This window comes from Jaculus jaculus, chromosome 1 (genome assembly GCF_020740685.1).
Source record: "Jaculus jaculus isolate mJacJac1 chromosome 1, mJacJac1.mat.Y.cur, whole genome shotgun sequence".
In the NCBI taxonomy this organism is placed as follows: Eukaryota; Metazoa; Chordata; class Mammalia; order Rodentia; family Dipodidae; genus Jaculus; species Jaculus jaculus.
Window position 1 is genome coordinate 330,947,264 of NC_059102.1, and position 14,020 is coordinate 330,961,283.

General features: G+C 52.3%; 1 protein-coding gene across 2 annotated transcripts in view; it reads right to left on the minus strand.

Annotated features, from left to right (window-relative positions):
- Lamb3 (laminin subunit beta 3) overlaps positions 1-14,020 on the minus strand; it is a 51,321-nt gene that overhangs the window by 10,861 nt on the left and 26,440 nt on the right. For both annotated transcript variants that reach the window (XM_045146635.1, XM_004653228.2), the window contains 10 exons: positions 10,269-10,460; positions 9,400-9,463; positions 8,915-9,108; positions 7,131-7,251; positions 5,860-6,048; positions 4,332-4,487; positions 3,605-3,801; positions 3,153-3,264; positions 1,873-2,257; positions 42-202 (listed from right to left, as the gene is read on the minus strand). In XM_045146635.1, coding sequence (XP_045002570.1) covers positions 42-202; positions 1,873-2,257; positions 3,153-3,264; positions 3,605-3,801; positions 4,332-4,487; positions 5,860-6,048; positions 7,131-7,251; positions 8,915-9,108; positions 9,400-9,463; positions 10,269-10,460 — 1,771 coding nt within the window. The remainder of the gene's footprint in view (positions 1-41; positions 203-1,872; positions 2,258-3,152; positions 3,265-3,604; positions 3,802-4,331; positions 4,488-5,859; positions 6,049-7,130; positions 7,252-8,914; positions 9,109-9,399; positions 9,464-10,268; positions 10,461-14,020) is intronic.

The window sequence follows — 14,020 nt, forward strand, 5'->3', positions numbered from 1 at the left end:
GGAGGAGGGGTCCGGAGGGACATCTGTGCCCCTCTACTCACCTGAAGGGTCGGCACTTCTTAGCCTTTCAGACCGGTCCCTCTTGTTTTGGTACTGAAGGAGCAGACGGTTGAAGCTTCGGCCCAAAGTCTCCAGGTCTCCAGGGAGAGACCCCACCTCCTCCTCCAGTGGCAGATCCAGCCCCAGGCTCTGGAGAGCCCTCCTGAGGTGGGAGAAGAGCGTTCACCAAACTGTACATGGGATTCTGCAGCCAGAGGCTGGGGCACGCTGGGACCTGGGCACAGCCTCCCAGTCCCTCTGCATGAAAGATTTCCCTCCTGGACTTCTGCCAGCCTCACATTTGGGAGTCACCTCCACCTCCCTCAGCTCTCTGTCACTCTTGGCTTCTGTGAGGAACATGATCTGCCCCCCTGACTCCACCTTGTGTCCAGCCATGGCTCCTAATCTCTCCTCTGCAGGTCACTCCTCCTGCAGAGCCCTCACCCATCACCTACTTGCCAGTGACACCCACCTGAAGAGGGCACAGCATGTCACCCGAGCCCCAGGGCCACTGAGCTCACAGAGCTGGAAGTCCTTTGCTCCTCATGCCCTCCCTGCCCAGCCATCCTCCCTCTTTGCTGCAGGCCTGGCCTCTGCACCTCAGGGCCTTGCTCAGGCACAGCACTCGCTTCCAGGGCTTGCCACTGCAGCACCTCAGGTCAGCCTGTGCACCAGCTGCCCAACTCTGGGATACAGGTCAGACACCACCTCACCCGGGAGACCCACCATGACCTCCCCTGTGGAATCTTAGCTCTCTAGCCTGTGCCATGTTATACTTCTCTGTTTACCTGTCACCTGAACCCACCTTAGCCCTGGCAGGTGAACAATATGTCATGATACTTTAATGTCCCCAACACTTTCACAATGCTTGGCTCATATTAGGTGCTTAAAAATCCAGGTCCACTTCCCCAGGACCCACATTAGCCAGATGTACAAGGGGTCTCATGCGTCTGGAATTCGTTTGTAGTGGCTGGAGGCCCTGGTGCACCCATTCTCTCTCTCTCTGCCTCTTTCTCTGTCTGTCACTTTCAAATAAACAAATAAAAATAGACAAAAAAAAATTTCAAATCCATGTCCACATGGGGCTGGAGAGATGGCTTAGCAGTTGATGTGCTTGCCTGCAAAGCCTAAGGACCCAGGTTCAACTCCCCATACCCATATAAACCAGATGTACCAGGTGGCACATGCATCTGGAGTTCATTTACAGTGACTACAGGCCTTGGTATGCTCATTCTCGCTCTCTCTGTCTCTCAAATAAATAAATAAAATACATAAATGAATTAAATAAATTAATTTTTAAATTTTAAAATATCCCATGACTCCCAACACTTGCTGTAACTACACAACACACTTATCTCTCAAAAAAGCCCCCACACCTATCCTTCAAAGAGCCCTAGTGTAACTACCCACACACACCTGTCACTCAAAGAGCCCTAGTGTAACTACCCCTTACACACCTGTCCCTAAAAGAGCCTTAGTGTAACTACCCCCACACACCTGTCCCTCAAAGAGCCCCAGCACCTCCATGAGTAACCATCACTCTCTTCCTTCTTCTCAGGTCAGTGTTGTCAAGCCACCAGTGCTCAGTGAATACCAGCTAATTACAGAACCTTCCAGAACCTAAGTTCCCTAAGAAGAAGCCTCTGCTGACAGCAGGGTATGAGTGGGGCCACTTGCAGAGCAGAGGCCAGTCCGAGCTCTTTTAAGTGTGCAGGCAGCCAAGCGAGCACCTACGCTGACACCTTGTGGACGGGAACGGGCCAGCTTGCTCCTCACTCAAACCGCGTCTCACGTGATCCTTCCCACAGTACACAAGAGAATGGTATCTGTCACCTGATGGATAAGATGGCACTGGCCACCTGGGCTACATCCTGCTCTGTGACTGAAGTGCTGCCCAGAATCATCTGGATCTGCTCAATCTTGCTCTTGGCATTCAACATCCGGGAGGTCAAGTCACGGTCCTCCAGACCCTGCCCTGACCACAGGTCTGCTGCGGCTGTGGTGTTGCGGAGGCCACCAAGGCGCCGAGCCTGCTCCTGGAGGTCTGCATCGTAGGTCTGGAAGCAAGGGTGGCAGGCCACACAAGATGGGTAGCGGTCACAGTAGCCCCGCTGACACTGGTCACAGCGGCGTCCCGTCAAGCCAGGGCGGCAGATACAGCGGCCTGAGGCTTTGTCACAGCCAGGACCCTCGGTGCCCCGGAAGTCACAGTCACAGGCTAGAGGCAGGAAAAATGACAGTCAGAGTCTGAGGTCAGAGAGGTAAAGATGAGGGGTGAGATCTGAACCAAGTCCTCCTGGGTGATGGAGAGTGCCTAGAACAAAAGGCACGCCACACATGCCAATGTGAACAGATTCCCAGCATGCACCAGGCATCTTCTGTGTCACCTCACGCACGTGAACGCCCTGCCCAGCACAACCCTGCTGTGCATCCCCACTCGGACTTCTCACTTTTTAAAATATTTCATTCATTTATTTATTTTAGAGAGAGAAAGAGGCAGATAGAGAGAAATGGGCACACCAGGGTCTCGAGCCACTGTAAACAAACTCCAGACGCATGCACCATCTATTTAGTGCATCTGGCTTTATGTAGGTACTGGGGAATCCAACCTAGGTCCTTGGACTTTGCAGGCAAGTGACTTTAACCACTGAGCCATTTCTGCAGCCCTGATTCACACTTTTAATACAGTAGACAACTGAGGCCCAGAGGGACTGAGTGCAATGCTTCCCCTCAGAGGAGGAGGGGGAAGGTGGCAGAAGCTGGTGCAAGCCCTCATTCTCTACGTTAGGCAAAGCCTGCCACTCCAAAAACTCGCTCTGCACAGACTCTGCTGGTGCAGAGTGTAGCAATGGCCCCACTGAAGCTGGGGATGCTCTTCAGGAGGGGAAGTGAGGTCACCCTTCTGTCCTTAAGCCTTGAGGGCTTTCTGAGGTTGGCTTCACCTGTGGACAATGGTCAGGCAGTTTCAGAGTATGGACACTCACAGGGCTGGCCAGGCGGTCAGTACAGTGTGTCTAATAATGCCACAGGCTCTCCACCACACATCCCCCTTCCTGCACCCTCCAACCCACATGCTTCCCCTCCCCCCACACAATCCCACAGTGAGCTCACACCTCGGCATCCTGTGGCCATGTCCCCATAGGTCTTGTCTGGACACTGGCGGAGGGCTGCAGAACTGCATGTAAGACCACCAAACCCTTCCCGGCAAGGACACTGCCCTGTGAACTGAGTGGGAAACACGGTCAGGAAGCTCTCCTCCCAGCTGTGGCTCGCTCCACTTCTGGAGATGGTGTCCCAGACTCCTGCTCCCCAGCGCTGATGCGCCCCGAAAAGTAGGGCTCCCAAGTCAAGGTCAGTGCTGCAGTAGAAGGTGTGGGGAATAGGTCTTGTCCAAAGCTAAGAACCACAGACGGAGGGACATCTGGTGACCTCCTGCTAGGGCAGCAAGACAGCCGCAGCCTTGCCTGGCGGTGGAAGCTCGGGGGACAGCGTGAAGGTGGAGGTGAGACAGCCGGCGCGCGCCCAGGCTTCCCTCCCTCCGCCCTCCCGCGCTGCTCCCTTCTACCTGGTTGCACTGGGGACTGAGGGAGTTGCGTGGGTCACAGGCACATGGTTCGCAGCCCTGGCCACTGGCCAGCTTCCAGTAGTTGGGGGCGCACTGGTCACACTTGGGGCCCACCACGTTGGGCAGACACAGGCAGCGCCCGCTCTCCTGGTCGCAGGGCGTGTCCCTCCGGGAGCCCAGGATGCTACAGTCACAGCCTGCAGAGGAAGGTTGCTGGGCTGGGCCGGAGCCCCACTGAAAGCCCAGCCCCAGAGGACTCCCATCTCCTGTCCCCGACGACCCAGCCCTGGAAAAGTGCTTGCTCTGTGAACTGGACAGGGATTGCACCTCAGGGTCCCCCTCCACCCAGGCTCAGCCTGGCCCAGCTCCTGGGCACCACGGCCCTGCTCCGCTTATAGAATACAGGGCTCCATGCTGCCTACAAAGTTGGTGTGTCACCCGAAACTAGGACTCCCGCTTGGAGACTAGGCGCAGATGGCAGGGCCCGTCCCTGTGCGAAACACGGCTGACTGAGAGCGTACCCCAGCCCCCCCCCCCACCCTTGGCTGCTGGCCCGCCCACTTCCAACCCGAGCCTATGCCGCCACCTGCTGGAGACCAGTGGTGAAGCAACCGGGCTTGTGCTGCCATCTGCTGGAGGACAGCGGTGCTGCGCCCAGAGCTGGAGTGGGGTCCTTTGAGGAGACGGGCAAAACTGGGTCTGGTGGCCACACTGGGTTGGTACTCACGGTGACAGCCCTGCGAGTTGGCGAAGGTGAGTCCGGTGAATCCCGGTTTGCAGAGGTCGCAGCGTTCTCCCTGCACATGCTCCTTGCACACACACTGGCCTGTCACTGGGTCACAGGGAGCCCCCGGCACTGCCCCATCTGGGTCGCACTCACAGGCTGGGGAAGCCAGGAACAAAGCAAAGTCAGAAGTGGACTGGGGTGATAGCTCAGTTGGTAAAGCACTTGCCACACAGCAGGAGGTCTGAGTCCCAATCCCCAGCAGCCACACAGGGGTGGAGTACACTGGCGAAACCCCACCTTCCAGAACCAGAGCCAGGCATACCCGCGAGCAGGATGACTAGCCACGTGATTCAGCGAGCTCTGGGTTCAGGGAGAGACCTGCCTCAACAAATCAGGTGGAGAGTGACAGAGGAGCCTGGGCGTTAGCCTCGGGCATGCACAGGCACACACATCCACGAACACACACACACGTGTGTGTGCACAAAGAAAATAATTCAGAGCAGATCCTAGGAGCTAGGCAGTCTGCTCGAAGTCCTCCTTCGTCACCAGCCTCTGGCCTGACAACCTCAGGCAAGCACATGTGCTCATGGAAAAATAAAGCCATGCTCCCAGACTTCTGAAGGAAGAACGGGCGAACAGTATTTGGCATGTGCTAAGCTCCACACAAGGACCTGTGCTATCATGGTTGTTTGAATGAATACTACACACCAGCACTCCCATAGGGTGCCTCATGAATTCTCCTGGCCGTCCTGAAAGGCAATGGCTGCAGACAGATGAGGAAACTGAGGCCGACAGGTCTTAATGGATTACTGGAGATCATCAGGGCTTGGAGACATTAATGGATCTATGGGAGACCACGTCTTACTCCTTCCACGTATAAAGACAAGGGGCTCATCTTTCTCCACCCACTCCCGGCCTCTGCCACGCCTTTCCAAACACGGGCTCCTGCGACCCAAAGGCTTTTCCTGATCAATGGGCCTCAGTCACTTGTTTCGTCCTGTTTGTTCAGTCCTAGGTGAACTTAGTGGCCTTGTGGGCATGTCATGCCACTTCTTGTGTTCCACTCCATTTCACCTATATGCTCAGCCAATAAACCCCTTAGCAGGAGTGATCTTCCAGCCATGGTGCCAGGGCCAGAACCAGACATCATCACTGGTAGAGGAGCTCTCAACATGGGGAAACCCCATGCATGTCACATGACACAGGTGTCACCTGACAGCCAGGTTGTGGGAAGAGAGTGGGTGTGGTGCTTACATCCCTCCTTCCCGAGTGTGTGCTCCATGCTGGCTTTCCTCTTTACTCTGCCCAAAATGACAGGTGGGCCAACTGGCTCATAGATCAGTGGTCCAGAGAGGTAAGTCACTTACGTGCACAGCTAACTTAAAACTGCTCCCATGAGTCCTGACCCAGGACCAGGTCTTCATTGCTCCCTGAGCCCTCTGTGTCCACAGGGACACATCAACTATGATGGCCAGAGTAAATGGAAAACAACACAGATATTCCCCTAGTCCCTGCAGCCGCTACTCACGGATACAGGCCTCCTGAACCGAGGCCCCTGGGCGTCGGTTCTGGAAATAGTGTAGCTGACATCGCTCACAATTCTTGCCCTCAGTATGGTCCCGGCAGTTGTCACACACGCCTCCCTGTGTGCCCTGGCTGGCAGCGAATACAGCTGGATCAAAGTGACAGGTCTCTGAGTGTCCATTGCAATCACATCCTGGAGAAGACAATGCATGGTGAGCAGCATCTGGCCAGCACATGTCTCCAACAAGTCGGCCAGTGCAGGGCAAGGAAGCCTGGCCCAAGGCCAATAGAGGCTGGGGGAGGGTTCAAGGGCACACGACCAAGAAGAAGGTGGGGTGGATGAGTACTCAGGCCTTTGTATTCCCAGTGTGAGACAAACTCCAGCAGAAAGAAGTCCCCTAGGCTGTGCCCAGGCCCCAGACCTCCAGGCCTCCAGGCCCTCAATCTCCCAGCCCCCCAGCCCCCAGCTCCCCAACCCTCCACCCCTTAAGCCCCCCAGGTCCCCAGCCCCTAGCCCTCCAGCACAGCCACCATGGCTCTTCTGCTGGTTCCAGTCGCTCTGTGAGCTATGCAGACAAAGGGCACTGGAAGTAGCAAAGTGACCATGGGGAACTAGATGCGGCCCACACAGGGTAAGGAAGCTGGAGCTGCCACAGGGACTTCAAAAGCATGGAGTATCAACAGAACTTGACACTTGGCCCTTCGAGGAGTGACTGACAAGGAGTGGAGGTAGTCAGGGGACAATGTCTGTGAAGGGTCAACCTTCCAGGGTCTAGAATCACCCAGGAGACAAATCCCTGGGCATGTCTGTGAGAGTTTCCAGATTTGCTTCACTGAGGTGGGAAGGCCACCCTAACTGTGGGTGACAGCATTCCAGGGATTGAGGTCCTGGACTGTATAAAGAGGAGAAAGCGAGCTGAGCAGCAGCATTCATCTCTCTCTGCTTCCTGACTGTGGACTGGACGTGACCAGCTGCTTCATGCTCCTGCCTCCACGCCTTCCCCACCATAGTGGAATGTAACCTTGAACTGTGAGCAAAAGAAACCCTTCCCTCTTTTAAGTTGTTTTGATCAAGTATTTTGTCACAGCAGTGAGAAAAGTCATTAATTTACCATCCAATGCCCTCCCCCAGAACCTGTACAGCTTAAACTCCGGGGCTGCCATTCAGTTTCCACTTAAGCAACAAAAACATTCCCAGCGCGCCAGGTGGGGCCATGACACACGAGTCAACCTCCATCCCCATCACTAAAGGTGGGGAAGGTCCCAGGCTCCTACGTTGGCACTCATGGGGATCCTGGCCCTCTGCGGGCCCCCACGGTCGGTTGTTGTAGAAGGGGGCACAGCGCTCACAGTTTGGGCCAGCCGTGTTGTGCTGGCAGACGCAGACGTCATGGACCTGGGAGAGGGGTTAAGAGTCATCAGAAATGAGTTGCACAAGACAGCTTAAGGCTTAGGCCTGACTGATCCCCTCTGATCAGGGTGCCTGCCACTCAGGACCTTGCCCAGACGCCAGCCCTACCAGCTCCTGTGGCACCTGTAGTGGCCTGGTTGCAAGTGTGAGCGCGCGTGCAGGTGCGTGTGCAGAGGCGGTGCTTCCGTGCGCCCCTCCCTGCTCCTCCAGCAGGGCTTCCCCACATGCTCCCTCTTGCACTTGGATGCTCACGACGGCCAGGCCAGGGGCTATTGGGAAGGTGCCCAGACACTATGATGGTAAACTATGGGCTCTGAAAGCTGGTGGGCTCTGCAGGTTTATTCTAGCAATTTGTAACTAAGCTGTTTGGCTGGTGGGACACGTATGACAAACTGTTACTGCTAATCAAAATATAAATAGAGAACCACTATTGTGTGTGCTAATTACCTTCCCAAGTAAGCCCCACCCCCGCGGCCGTCTACCCCCCTCCAAGCCACAGCTGAACCTCGAGCAGCTCCCTATACAGGCCAATGTTTCCCATTCTGGTGGTTTGACTTCTAGAATTCACTTCTGTCTTCAATAGTAAAATTCAGCCTGTTGACCCAGTGAGAATGACACCACCTTCTAAGGTGGCTCAGGGGCCCTTTTAATACCACAAATGTCAACCCACTGCACTTCAAAATCACCAAGCAGCAGTTGAGAAACACCAGTACCCTGGGGCTAGGGAGATAGCTCGGTGTATAAAGTGCTGGCCACACAAGCACAAGGCACTAAGTTCAATCCCCAGCACCCACGAAAAACACTAGTCCTGTATCCCAGCCATTGCTTAGTAGGCAGAGATGAATGGATCCCCAGAACCAGCTGGTTAGTTAAACCAGCTGAATTAGTAAGGTTTGGGTTCTAGTGAGATTTTGCCTCAATAAATAAAAGTGGAGAATGATAGAGGAAGACATCCAGTGTCAACCTCTGACCTGGGTTGGGAGACTTTGCTTCAGTTGTCCCCAATACTGAAAACAAGCCAACTCCAATAACACAGATCTGAAGTGTAGAATTCTGACTTTTGAAACTAAAAGTTTGTCCTTGTTCTTGCTAAAGTATTAAAGACCCATGTCTATTTTTTTTTTTTTGTTGTTGTTGTTTGTTTTTTGTTTTTCGAGGTAGGGTCTCACTCTGGTCCAGGCTGACCTGGAATTAACTCTGTAGTCTCAGGGTGGCCTTGAACTCACGGCGATCCTCCTACCTCTGCCTCCCGAGTGCTGGGATTAAAGGCGTGCACCACCACGCCTGGCCCATGTCTATTTTTTATTGATTGTTTGGGAGGTTTATTTGAAGTAGGGTTCTGTGTAACCCAGCCCTGAAGATGGTCTTTAACTACTGTTCTGCCTTCTCCTGCCTCCCAAGTGTAGGAATTACAGATATGCACCACCATACTCAACACACCTAGTTTTTATTTTTAGCATTTGGTGGTGATAGGGATCAAACCTACAGCCTTGCACATGCAAGGTAACCGTTCTGCTGCTGAGCTATATTACAAGAAATATTCATTCTTAAACTTGAGTGGTCTCCATGCTTCATGGGAGTCCAAGAACAGCCTTAGTATACTCTATCCCAACCCTTCCCGTGTTCCCTTCCCACCCAGGGCTGTCACCTGCACAGCAGCAGAGGGACCTGCAGGGCCTCCAGGATTGGGGGCACAATGGTCAGCATGGCCATGACAGAAGCAGCTCCCCTGTAGACGCAGCCTGGACACAGCAAAGTAGGCACTGGGTGGATGGTAGCCCTTCTGCGGCAAGGGGGCCAGCTTGGTAAAGTTGACTCTCAAGTTTGTGATGTCCCCCATCTCTGAGAGGGGACCATTAAGGAGTGAAGGTAAAAATAAAGACAGAAAGTTGGAGGCAAATGGAATCTCCAGAATTAAGAAAGAAATTTATTATCTCTCCACCCTTCCTTCCTGCCTTCCAGTTACACCAGAGACCCCCAGCCTTCCCAGAGTCCTATACACAATGTCTCTTCAGGGCAAGCAGGGAAGGTACAACTTCCCACCCACACTGGAGAAGTAGGAAGGGACTGGGTGTTCCCATGACTTTACTCCCTAGTCACAGTCCCACTGGCAAGAAGAGGAATTAGACCAACCTTGAATCTTTTGACTTGGAGATGCCGGGATCCCTGAAGCTAAGTCCATCAGGTTAAGTTGAACCTATGCCAAGAGGGTAAAGGACAGAACTGAAGAAGAGATCAGCAGTGCACCCCAAACTCAGAAACTTTCCCTTCTATTCCACGTACTTCTCTCAATCTCATGAGGCCTTTCTCACCTACACCCTGAGAGAGATCATAAATAAGTGTGAAGCCTGCCACCTGCCCTGGGTAGACAGGCAATCACTGGGCCCTGCGTGAGCGTAAATGTCAGTGTGTGAGCATGTTTGAAAATATAAGTAGCCCAAGAATTTTCTGATTTCCCTGGATAAAAAAATCATGGTAAGAAATATTATCTACAGATGAGGGTTTGGGAGATAGTAGCTGTCTCTTTAATTATTGGCTTCTGAGGGTTGTGTATGTGTATTTGTGGGTGCACATGTGTGTACATGCACGTGAAAGGCAGAGAGCGACCTCAGCTGTCATTCCTCAGGCACCATTCACCTCTTTTGAGATGGGCCTCTGGCATGTCCAGAAGTCACCATGTAGGCTAGACTCTGCCTGTCTCTGCCTCTCCAGCACTGGGATTACAAGGCTGTGTCACCATACCCAGCATTTTTATGTGGGCTCTGAGAATCAAACTCAGGTCCTTCTGCTTGCAAGGCAAGCACGTTAGCAACTGAGCCATTTCCCCGGCCCCTCATGACATGTTCATACGTTGGCAATGTTAACTTTCTAATACCTTAGGAGGGATGAAGACCCAGAGCCTGAGGATATGTGGATGAAGTGACCATGTTGGATGACCTCACACGGCTGGGGGACGGGGCGTTTCTTCCTGAGCCTGCTTTTCCAGGGTTTCTCGTACTTACCTTTCCCCCATGTAGATGCCCTTTGGGCCTCTGGGGCAGTGGCTGACACCGTACATCCTGCCAGGTCTGAGGCTGGCCCTGGCGGACCTGAGGGAAGGCACTGGCACAATCCATAGCCAGGTACTGGTATACCCTCCAGGTTTTGCCAAAGTCAGAGGAGCGCTCGATCAACATGCCTGCCGGCATGGGACCCTGGGGAGAGACGGGGAGGGAAGAGTAGGAGTGGCTGAAATGGGAGGCACTGGCAGTGTGCCAATGGAGACACAGTCACAGACAGGCAGGGAGGGGTAGGGAGAAGGCCCTGGTGAGTAACTGGGCTCGGGAGCATCCAGGGCCAACCCCCTGGCAAACTACAGAGAAGTCTGACCTAGGGAACTGTGGGAAGTAACAGAAACAAGGTACGTTTCTCAGAAGTGGTCCAGACTCCCAGACCAGAAAACTGCCCCTCCTACATTCCCTGAGCCACTAGACCTAGGTGTTTCTCTCTCCCCCATTCTTCCTCTCCTTCTCTCTCTCCTTCCCCCATCTCTCCACACATTCCCCATTGTGACACCCCAAAGCAATAGGACCAAGTAGACTGGAAATTCTGAGACAAAATAATTGCTTTTTCCTGTTCAGATCACTAGTATTTTGTCATAGAAACCTGACCAACACATCCACTATTCTTTCTTTCTTTCTTTTTTAGATGGATGTCAGGGTCTCACTCTAGTCCAGGCTGACCTAGAACTCACTCTGTAGCCCAGGCTCACCTTGAATTCTTAGTAATCCTCCTACCTCAGCCTACCAATTTCTAGGATTAAATATGTGCACCACCATGCCTGGCTTCCCACCATATATTTTTGAGAGAGAGAGAGAAAATTGGCCTGCTAGAACCTCAGCCACTGCAATCAAACTCCAGATGCTTGTACCACCTAGTGGGCATGTGTGACCTTGTGCTTGCTTCACCTTTGTGCATCTGACATAATTTAGGACCTGGAGAGTAGACCATGGATCTTTTCTCAGGCAAGCACCTTAACCACTAAGCCATCTCTCCAGCCCCCTCCCACAACTTTTAAATAAATTCAAGCCTCCTGTTCATGAATGCAAAGACCCTGTGATCCCTGGATCCTGCCTTCCTCCTCACCAAATCCCAGCCCTCCCCTCACCACCTCTGTAAACCTACTCCTTTCTCCTCTATGATGGTTAATAATGTCCATTTGACAGGATCTAGGATCACCTAGGAAACAAATCCCTGAGCATATCTGTGAGAAGTTTCCAGATTAGGTCAATGGAAGTTAAGAAGACCCACCCTAATTGTGAGTAGAACATTTCATGGGCTGGGGTCTCAGACTGAAAAAAAAAATAATAAGAAGAAAGAAAAGGGGAAGCTGGGTGTGGTGGCCCACTCCTTTAATCTCAGCACTCAGGAGGCAGAGGTAGGAGGATCACCATGAGTTTAAAGCCACCCTGAGACTACATAGTGAGTTCTAGGTCAGCCTGAGCTGCAGTGAAACCCAACCTCAAAAAACCAAAAAGAGGAAGAAAGAAAAAGAAAAGAAAGAATAAAAGATGAGCTGAGCATCAACTCTCATCACTCTCTGCTTCCTGACTGCCAGCGACGTGGGCCACTGCTTTCTGCCTGCTGCCTTCTCTGCGACAGAGCCCTGTCCCCAGGAAGTGTCCGCTGAGACAGACCCTCCTCCCTAAGCTGCTTCTTGTCCGGTACTTGCTCACAGCAAGGGGGAAAGCAACCCATGAGCCACACGTATCAAGCCTACTTGCTTCCGGGCCTGCCCTTCCCCTGCCCTGCCTTCTGTCTGCTCAGAATGCTCCTCCCCGGCAGTTCTCCTCTCATCTTTTGTTCTCAGTTGACATGTAATTTCCTCCAGGACAATTTTATATCCTTCTAACTGGATCCTTCTGCCCACACGCAGCCCACCCACCCCACTATCTCCTACTGCAGCTTCTTAGCTCCCTAAAAGAAATGGCACCAGTGTCCAGTTTGTACAGTCCAGCTTCTTGCTTTCTGGGCCAGAATTTCTCAGCTCAGCACAGCTCCCACTTTAAACTGGACAGCAGAGTCGTCAGGCAACCTTGTGCAGGGTGGGCGCTACCACCCGGGTCCTCAGCCCACCTACCTGCTGTTGGTTCTATATTCAGAGTTGTGACCAACAAACAAGCAAAAAGATGTCTCCAGAAACGGTCAGCCTCCCCTGGGGAAGGGGGAGGTCAAAACGGCCTTTGATGAGGCGCAGGGCCTGAGCCCGGGCCCCTCGGGCTTGTGCTGTCCTCTGTTGTCCAACAGCATGCAGCAAGTGGGGAGAACGCATTTGTTAAAGACATGCTGAACCTCTAACCAGCCCCCTCCATGGCCAGCTACGAAGTCCTTGTTCACTGCAGACCTCTGTCACAACTAGCTGCCTTCCCTCCGTGTTGGGCATGTGCTCTCTTGCGCTCACAAATTACCTACTTGCTTACCTGGTGCTTCTGGCTTTGGCACTGAACCCTCTGAAGCCCAGGTCCTTGGCCTGTGATGAACATCGCCCTTCCCCTGGCTGTTACTGGTCCATGAAGGCTCACCGCCAAGGTCAGCCGTGTTAGACACTCCCATGCTCACCACACCTCTTACACGGCACCCATCACACTCACTCTCTCAGCTGGGTCTTTGTCTTCCCTAATCTACTTGGTAAAGCTAAGACTTACTTTCATTCATTTCTCTATCCCTGATTTCTTGCCAGACCTACCACACAATCAGTGCTGTTATGTGTGTGGAAAGGACTGACAGATAGGCACAGTACAATGAAGCAGTGAGACTGTTTAACAGTGACAGAATGCATGTTGTCACCTTGATAACCTGAGCAGCCATTCAAATGATGCTGGCATTTCTCACAATACTTCTAACCTTTCTGTAGGGCAGGACTCTTAGAGCTAACTTCCTCAGTCACCTAATAAACTGGGTCCTGTTACTTTCTACTCCACACTCCTTTTAACTCTGAAAACCATATCACTTTTCCTGATCAACTCCTCTTATTAACCAGCCACAATCCTTTCATGCATATTTCTGTATAAAGAATAAAATCCAATCTTCTTAGGAAAAAACAAGACCTGTCACAAATGAATAAAACTGTGCCCTCTAAAAGGAGGGTGGGTCTCAGAAGGTGAGTGGAGGAGACTGAGAAAGAACTCTGAGAGGTGATAATAGACTACAAGGAGCAGACCGCTCATCAAACATGCTGTGGCAGAGCACACGCTTCCCACACGCGGATGAGCTCCTGGCTGCTGGTTAAATCCAAATCTCATTTGCAAAATTAATACAGTGTGCCCAGAATATGTAACTTTGTGGCAAGCAGCTGTTGGCCACACTTTTCATGGTTGTGACAAACACCTGAAAGGAATAGGTTAAAGGAAGAAGGGTTGTCTTGGTTCTTGGTCTCAGAGGCTTCAGTCCAAGGACCATCACGGGGGAGCACAGTAGACCACCCATGTTGGCCAGAAAGGAATGAGAGAGAACCCAAGATGCAGCCATCCAGGAAATGCCCCTGGTGACCTACTTGCTCCAATAAGGCCACCTCCAAAAGTTTCCATCACCTTAAAATAGGGCCTCAGATTATTAATCCATCAGAATTATTAATCCATCTTAATTATATCAGAGCTCCCATGCTCCAATTATCTCTTAATGACTAGATCCACCAACAAGGACCCAGCCTCCAGTCAAGCTTCTTAAAAATGTATTTTCACTTCTTTTTAAAAATACTTTTATTGGGCTGGAGAAA